The sequence below is a fragment of the Belonocnema kinseyi genome, chromosome 5 (assembly GCF_010883055.1).
Source record: "Belonocnema kinseyi isolate 2016_QV_RU_SX_M_011 chromosome 5, B_treatae_v1, whole genome shotgun sequence".
In the NCBI taxonomy this organism is placed as follows: Eukaryota; Metazoa; Arthropoda; class Insecta; order Hymenoptera; family Cynipidae; genus Belonocnema; species Belonocnema kinseyi.
In genome coordinates this window covers 108,110,875-108,119,817 of record NC_046661.1, presented here as the reverse complement: position 1 = coordinate 108,119,817, position 8,943 = coordinate 108,110,875, and the positions used below count along the sequence as shown (strand labels likewise).

General features: G+C 28.9%; 2 protein-coding genes across 7 annotated transcripts in view; both read left to right on the top strand.

Moving 5' to 3' along the window:
• LOC117173820 (BRCA1-associated protein) overlaps window positions 1-2,405 on the top strand; it is a 20,010-nt gene extending 17,605 nt beyond the window's left edge. Inside the window, exon 5 of the mRNA XM_033362464.1 lies at window positions 1,807-2,405. Coding sequence (XP_033218355.1) covers window positions 1,807-2,242 — 436 coding nt within the window. The 3' untranslated portion in view covers window positions 2,243-2,405. The remainder of the gene's footprint in view (window positions 1-1,806) is intronic.
• A 1,936-nt stretch (window positions 2,406-4,341) lies between these two features.
• LOC117172389 (CD63 antigen-like) overlaps window positions 4,342-8,943 on the top strand; it is a 523,259-nt gene continuing 518,657 nt past the window's right edge. For all 6 annotated transcript variants that reach the window (XM_033360254.1, XM_033360260.1, XM_033360257.1 and 3 more), the window contains exons 1-2: window positions 4,342-5,198; window positions 5,263-5,436. In XM_033360254.1, coding sequence (XP_033216145.1) covers window positions 5,001-5,198; window positions 5,263-5,436 — 372 coding nt within the window. In that variant the 5' untranslated portion in view covers window positions 4,342-5,000. The remainder of the gene's footprint in view (window positions 5,199-5,262; window positions 5,437-8,943) is intronic.

Genomic DNA, 8,943 nt, shown 5'->3' with positions numbered 1-8,943 from the left:
TGTGTTTTTTTTTCAAAAAATTTTTTGATATTGCTAACAACGTGTGTATATTTGGAGGTTATGTATGTTACAATTATCCTGTGCGTTACTTGCAAACTACACCATATTTTTGGCCGAAAACTTTGGGCTTGCAAATAAACATAGTAACTAATCTCCCGGAATTAACCTTGTTTGCAGGCAATCAAAAAAGTTTATTTCATAAATAATTTCCCAGTGGCGAAAAATTGAACATTAGTTTCAAAGTTTCATGCTGCTTCGTACGCCCTCTACGCCGAAAATTTCAAAATTTATCTATCTACATTACCAGCTAGGCTGGTAAGATAGTTTATTGCACCATAATTATTCTAGAGTGATTACCGACAGAATCGGTACGATAGAGACCTACACTATCGGAATGACAGAGAGCTAAAAATCACCCCAACCACAAAATAATACACATGCATAAAATTTGGTAATTAGCACAATAACATTTTTTTTGTTATTATTCCTGAAAAAAGAGTCCGGGGACGTTCGTTATAATATTTTATAGCATCTCCGAATTCAGTTTTTGAAAATTTTCATTTTTGTGGAAAAAAAGCCGTCGGAACTGTACCCGATTGACCACACGATGAAGTATCACATGCCCTTAAGGGCATGTGACACAGCTAAATTCCTATATTACCGACCACAGTTTTTCAGTACACTGAATTTTTTTTTGAAATTAAGAACTTTTTTTGTAAATAAAATATCGAGCTGAAACTTTGGGAAATGTATTAGAGTACAATAAAATACGTTTGGGTACTGCATTTTGGTAGGAACTTCACTGAAAATTATTTCATCTTTTTTCTGAACCTCAAAATTTTTTGAATGTTCGAACTTTTTTTATACATAAAATATCGGTCTCCAACTTTGAGAAATGCAAGAGCTGAAATAATACTACGTTTAAGTACAAAGCTTAATAATAAAAGAAATTAAAAAAATATATTTTAACAATCAATTCCAACGGCATCAGCCGGTAATGTTGTACACGAAAATACGAAACCTGGCGGCCACTAGACGAGGCTCTAGAGGATTCGTATTTTCGTGTACAACTCTACCGGCTGATGCCGTTGGAATTGATTGTTGAAATATATTTTTTTACATGTTTTATTATTAAGCTTTGTACTTAAACGTAGTTTTCTTTCCACTCTTGCATTTCTCAAAGTTTGAGACCGATATTGTATGTATAAAAAAAGTTCGTACATTCAAAAAATTTTGAGGTTCAGAAAAAAGATGAAATAATTTTCAGTGAAGTTCCTACCAAAATGCAGTACCCAAACGTATTTCATTGTACTCTAATACATTTCCCAAAGTTTCAGCTCGATATTTTATTTACAAAAAAAGTTCTTAGGTTCAAAAAAAGATTCAGTGAACTGATAAAGTGAGGTCGGTAATATAGGTATTTAGCTGTATCACGTGCCCTTAACTTGAAGTATTTTGTTTGAAATTAATGTTCTAATGTTTTTAATGAAAGTTTAATTATTCCAGTTTTGTTTTAAAACCTAATTATTTCGATGAAGATCCATTTATTTTATTTAAAACTTGTCTTTTATTAGTTGAAAATTTTATCTTACATAGTTTGTGGATGATTCCTTATCAAATTCTGTATGGCTGTTGTCACGAAAAGGTTTTAAAATAAATTCAGGAAGCAGCACTTTTTTCATTAACTTTATTGATCACCAAGGTGTAAGGTTGCTTGTATACCTGAAAGAAAATTTGACAACGGTCAGGGAAAATGAAAAATTGATCAGGGAAAATTGAGGGAATTTCGAGATTGTTATTTTGCAGCAATACCGAATTAATTGCTTTGTGTGCTTATGCGCGTTTCTTCTTATTCCAGAAAAAAATATCAACTTTGAATAAGGAGAAGCAGACTCTGGAGAAGAAAATACAGAATATAACACACAAGCTTTCACAATCGCAGTCTGAGCTTTCGGAAGAAAAGGCTTTGCGGAAATCTCTGCAGCTAAATCAGACATCGTGGCAAACGAAACACAAGCAGTTGCAGGATGAACTGGCGCAGTATAAAACTGGAAAGGAATCGGAGTTGACCGATTTAAAGGAGCAACTGAGGGATGTCATGTTTTTCCTTGAAGCTCAAAAACAAATTGAGAATTCTGCCGATCGGGAAGAAATTGCTGCAGGACGCATTCTTATCGGGCCTGATGCGAAAACTTCGAAAAATTCGAGTACTCGTAGTTCTAGAAGGCAGTCGAAACGTTGATGTTACAATTTCGAATTCAGATATTCAGGTAGAATTTGTTGTTTTTTTTTTAGTTATTATAAAACTGTAAATAGAAGTAAAACATTACGCAATTTTGATTTAGGGTATTTTGAAGGTGAACTCGGATTTTTTAAAATAAATATTGAAGTGTAGCACTACAAAACTTTTCAGTTCATATTTTGCGATTTCTTATTTTTCTAAGATTCTAAGTACGATGAGAAACTAAGTTTAAGCGTACATCCAGTTTTTTCTTGTGTCTATTTCTCAGGAGTATCTTAAGAGCAATATTGAAATAATCGCTTTGACACATTGTTGAGAAAAATTATTTTTTCATTTTTAGAAATGAAAAATGTCATGTTTCTTGAAAAATGTGCGAGAGTTTACAGGGTAAAATGTTTTCCCTTTTTTTGAATTCTACAGACTTCACGCTCTTTCCTCTATTTTAATTTTATAATAAAATTGTTCTTTTTCCCTTATTTTCAAAAAACGTACCTTTTTTCTGTTATTTTTGCTTTCTCGGTTAAATGCGAACTAAATTAATAGAACCAAATAATAAAACCCAACTCTTTTTTATTTAAAAGTTAATTGTTTTCAGATGAAAATTCTACTTTTATATTTTTGGTTCACAGAATTCAGCTCCTTGGGTTAAAAATTGTATTGTTTGTTCGTTTTGGGTTAAAAATTTTATTGTTTGGTTGAAATTTTTATCAATTTCATGAAATATCAACAATTTTATTAAAATTAATCCTTTTTAGTGGAAAATTCAACTATTTGGTTCAAAATTTTTCCCTTTCAGTTAAAAATGCAACTATTTGGTTGAAAGTGAAACTACTTTGTATTGAATTTTTTTGTTTTTTGAACATTCATCTCTTTTGTTGAAAATTTAACTATTTTATTGATAACGAACTCTTTTGGTTCAAAATTCAATTGTCTTGTAGGAAATTCGCATGTTCGGCTTGAAAAAACCAACAATTTATTTGAAATTTGTTTTCTTTATCTACTGAAAAATCTTTCTTGGTTGAAAAATCAACTGTTTGGTTGCAAATTCGTCTTCTTTGTTTGACAAATCATCTCTTGGTAGAAAATTTGTTTGTACTGTTAAAAATGCTATTTCCTGATAAAAAGTTATTGTGTTGAACTATTTCGAAGAAATTTCGTATTTTTTTGGCTGAATTACATTTTTTATTATTTAAAATTAAAATCTTTGGTCGACGTATTAACTATTATATTTTTCGTTGGAAATTCATATTTTTTAAATTGAAAATTTAATCTCATTCTATCTCTTATTTTACCTCTTAAGATCTGTTTGATTGCAAATTTAAGTATTCTATAAAAAATTAACTTTTTTGTTGAAAATTCAACTGTTTTGTAGAAAATTCGCCTTTGCTGCTCAAAAAATTCAAAAACCGGTTGAAATTTTTATTGGCTGAAAAATGATTCTTTTTTTTTTGTTGAGAATTGAATTACTTTGTTGAAATTTCCCCTTGTTTAGGCCAAGTCATCTTTCTTTTTATTTACAAATAAAATTGATATTTATTCTTTGAAAATTAACTTTTTTTGTTGAAGATACATCTTTTCCTGTTTAAAACTTGAGTTTTCTAAAAAAAAAGTCGACTTTATAGCATCAAAACTTTGAAAAATCATCTTTTTTATATTATGAGATTGTTAAATCTTTTAAAATATGTGAAATACTTGAAATATTTTGGAAATATTTGAAATAATTAAAAATATGTTAAAGTCTTTGTGGAATCACTGAAATCCTTTGAAATTCGTCAAATATTTTTTAATTTGTGAAATATTTCGAATGTCTTTTGAAGTTTGTGAAATATTTAAAATATTTCGAAAACCTTTTGAAATTTGTGAAATGTTTGAAATATTTTTGAAATTTTTATAAAATCTATAAAATCATTTAAAATTGTTTGAAATGTTTGAAATATTTTTAAAATGTTTACAAAATGTTTAAAATAATTAAAAATCGTTTGGAATGTTTGAAATAGTTTTGAAATTTTCATAAAATCTTTAAAATCATTTAAAATTGCTTGAAATGTTTGTGAAATATTTTGAAATTTGTGAAATATTGAAGTTATTTATAATCTGTTGGCATCTTTGTGAAATCACTGAAATCCTTTGAAATTCGTCAAGTATTTGAAATATTTCTCAAATCAAAATAAATCATCGTGAAAGAATTAAATCTATTATGTATAAAATTGTTTTAAAAATGCTGTCTGACTCGTATTTAGTTTCTTTTGATGATTTCGAAAACAAAAACATATATTGCTAGAACAGAGCATTATTTTGCAGATGTTAATCAGGAGAACAATTTTAACCTATAATTTTTCTACGTATCTCGCACACTTTTCGAGAAGAATTCGATTTTTTACTCTTAAAATAAAAAATAATCCTTTTGTTCGAAAATGCATCTAAAAATTATTTTAACTTTAGTCTAAAAATAATCATGAAGTCCCCTCGAAATAGAAACAAGAAAAAAGCTTCAACAGCAAGAATCCTGGGTTGAAGCTCTTTTTCGTAATTCTTATCTGAAACTCTGAAAGCAAACGAACCGAATAAAATCTGTTTGATATTCGTTTGTTTCTCTATAACCTCGTGTCGCACGTGTTAGTTCTGGTTCTGACGGTCGCGATCAGAAATCGCAACAGATTGAAATTTTGTTTCAGAGATGTATGGATTAAATTCGAAAGTTTTCAGAAAACAGATGATTATTTTTCACAGAGAAACGTTTATGTTTTGAACTGAAATTATGACACATCGTGATAAATGTGCAGAAAATGATGAAGAAACTGAATCAAGTTCAGACGAAGAAATGACTGAGAGTGTAAGTTCTGGTCCTGTTCGAAAACCAAAATTCTTTGGCATACCGATTTACAAACTTTCTTATAGAAGGCTTCCCAAAAAGTGTCTCAAAGTTTCATTTCTCGCCATCAATAGCGCATCCCTTGTAAGTACTATGATTATATATAAAATTAATCTTTTTTTACCATTTTTCGTATTTTTCTTTTCAGTTAACAGGAATCATAATCGTAGTGCTTTCCATATGGATGCTAATCGATATTAAATTACTAATTGGTCAGGGTCTCTTCATCTCAATTCTCCTTTTACTTGGAATTTTCTCCACTAGCATGTCGTTCATCGGATTATTCGCTTTTGTGAAGAAAAGAACAAGTCTTTTACTGCTCGTGAGTGCTTAAATATGAACTTTTTGCAGTGTAACCGCAGGTTAGGAGACGCCATGAAATCAGGGGGAATTCTCTTTTTAGTCACCTTTTAAAGATTAGGCTTATGTAGTCACTTTCTTAAATGAAAATAGCACTTTAGTCATTTTTCTTTAAATAAATTAACCCATGGTTTTACAATTGAATTCAGATCTACAGCTATTTCTAAAGTTTCCTGAATTGTTTTCAAATATTTTAGGGTATTTTAAAAGATTCCTAGAAATCTTTAATCGATTTTAATAATTTAAGGATATTCTAATGAAGTTTAAGGATTTAGGGTACTTTTAAAGCTTCCGAAGAATTTTCAAGAGATTAAAAAATTGTCTAGGAATTTCCAAGGATTAGAATGATTTTATGGGATATTTAAAAAAATTCCAAGGAATTTTAATCAGACTTCAGTAATTTAATGGGATTTCAAATGGCTGGCAATATTTTAGGGTATTTTTAAAACTTAGAAGGAATTTTTAGGAGATTGAAAAAGATTTCAAGGGATTTTAAAAGATTTCAAACAATTTAAATACGCGAATTGATGGATTTCGAAGAATTGCATAGATCTTGCACGGGATTTTAAAATATTGTAAACGATTTGAAATATTTCAGGATATTTTAAAAGATTCTAAGTTATTTTCGATTTATTTCCGAAATTTATTGGGATTTCAGTAGTTTAATAGGATTTCAAAGAATTTGAACTCTATTGGGATAATTAAGAAGATTTCAAGCAATTTACCATACCTTTACAAAGTTTTAAGGCATTTCAAAAAAATTTGAACGATTTGAAATATTATAGGGTATTTTAAACATTTCAAAACATTTTCAATTGATTTCAATAATGGATTGGGATTTCAAAAGGATTTTAAATATTTTAAAGCATTTTTAATAGCATTAAAAAGATTGAAGGGATTTCGAAGGATTTGAAATATTTTAGGGAATTTTAAGATTCCAAAAAGTTTTCAATATATTTTAATAATTTAATGGCATTTCAAAAGATTTTAAATAATTGATGTATTAAAACAATTTTCAAGGAATTTTCAAAAGCTCTCAAAAATTTGAAGGAATTTAAAAAAATTTCAAAGGATTTGAAAGATTTTAGGGTATTTTTTAGAAATTTCATTGTAATTTCAACAGTTTTAAAAAGTTTCAAGGGATTTCAAAACATTTGAAATATTTTAGGGTATTTAGAAAGATTTCAAGGCATCTTTAAGAGCTTCATAAAGTTTTAAGGGATTTCAAAGGATTTGAAATATTTTAAAAGATTCTAAGGAATTTTCAATCTATTTCGATAAATAAAATAAATAAATTTCTAAAGAATTTGTAATAGTTTTAAGGGTGTTTAGATAGATATCAAAGCATTTGTAAGAATTTTAAAAAGTTTTAAAGGATTTCGCAGTATTTTAAAAATGCCAAAAATTTTTCAATTGATTTCACTAATTAAAAAGGATTTCAAAAGAATTTGAAATATTTTTAAGGGTGTTTAGAAAGATTTCAAGGTATTTTTAAGAACTTAAAAAATTTTTGAAGGATTTCACAGTATTTTAAAAATGCCAAGAAATTTTCAATTGATTTCACTAATTGAATGGGATTACAAAAGAATTTGAAATATTTTTAAGGGGGCCTAGAAAGATATCAAGGCATTCTGAAGAGCTTTAAAATGTTTTAAAGGATTTCGCAGGATTTTAAATATTATAGGGAATTTTAAGATTCGAAGGAATTTTCATAAGATTTAAAAGATTTTACCGTATTTAAAAAGTTGTCAAGGGGTTTCAAAAGTTTCAAGAGACTTCAAAGGATTTTTAATACTTTGTGGAATTTTAGGATTCCAAAGAATTTGCAATCTATTTCAGTAAATTGAAGAGATTCCAAAGGATATTTTAAAGATTTTAGGGTCATTAAAAAAAATTCCCAGGAATTTTAAAGAGCTTAATGGTGTCTTTACGCGCCTGTCAACTGGTCGCCAACCAACAGAAAAGTCATAAGAGTCAAAGAAAGAGTAATTTTCTAACAATTTTCCGCTCTCTGTCTCTCTTCTGGCTGACGACCAGTAAACAGGCGTGTAAAAATATACCATAAAAATGTCCTAAACCTCTGCTCTGATTAGTTAATAATCTAAATCGCTCTTAACCCATTAATGCCTAAATAACAAAAAATTTTACAGCAAGTTTGATGTCCTAGATTTTGATGAAGCCGCTTTACATTTTCTTGGGGCAAAATTTTCCATATGTATAAAGGCTCGCTCGGCACGATTCAATCATTTAAAAACGTAAAAAAAATTATTTTTTGGCAATTTTAAGTAAAAAAATGCATTTTTCAGTGCCTTTTTGGGGGAAAAGGTCGATTCTGTGCGCAAAAATGGCTCTATTATGCTAAGAATAGCACGAAATGTGTTATTGGGATTTATACTAACAAAATGTGGAGGATGTTTTTTTTTCAATATCAGGTTTGCAAAAAATTGCAACACCTGTGAATTACTTTTCATGCAGATTTATGATGTTGCTTCAGTTTACTTTGTGTACTCTTTCTGAATTGAAGTATTCCTCAAAATGGATACATAATAATTTTTTAGGTTGCTAATCATGGATTTGCTATCAGATTTGCAAATATCTGAATGATGTATCCACGATGGCGTACTATTTTTTTTAGAAAATTTCCATTTTTGTGTGAAAATCTGTATAGAAGGCTTCTCGGGGTTGCTAATTGCGAATTTGCGAGTGGTTTCGCGAAATTCAAAAAGTTACTTTTAGAGATAGTTGAAGCAACATCTTTTATGGTAATTTTCCTTTCATCTATACATGCAGTATTCCATAAAATGTTCATATTAGATATACCACTTCGAATATTGCAAATCTGACAGCGAATGCTCAATTTTTGACCCAAATAGCGAATTGATAGCGAATTCGCAATTAGAGACCCCGAGAAGTCTTGTATACAGATTTTCATACAAAAATGGGAATTTTCCAAAAAATTAGTCCGATATCTTGGATCTGCCATTTTGAATTTTGCAAATCTGATAGAAAATTCGTAATCAGCAACCCAAAAAACTATTATGTATTCATTTTGAGGAATAATTCAATTCAGAAAGAGTAAAAAAAGTAAACTGAAGCAACATCTATAAATCTGCATAAAAAATAATTCACAAGTATTGCAATTGTTTGCAACCTGATTTTGAAAAAAACATCCTCCATATTTTGCTAGTATAAATCACAATAATACGTTTCGTGCTATTCTTAGCAAAAAAGAGCCATTTTTGCGCACAGAATCGATCTTTTCCCGAAAAAAGGAACTGGAAAAATGCATTTTTTACTTAAAATTGCCAAAAAACAATAAAAATCTTTTTTTTTTACTTTTTTAAATTATTAAATAGTGTCAAACGACCCTTAATACACATGAAAAAATTTGCACCAACGAAAATGTGCAGCGGGTTCATCAAAATCTAGGACCTCAAACCTAAATGATTGATAAAATCGACAAAAAAAG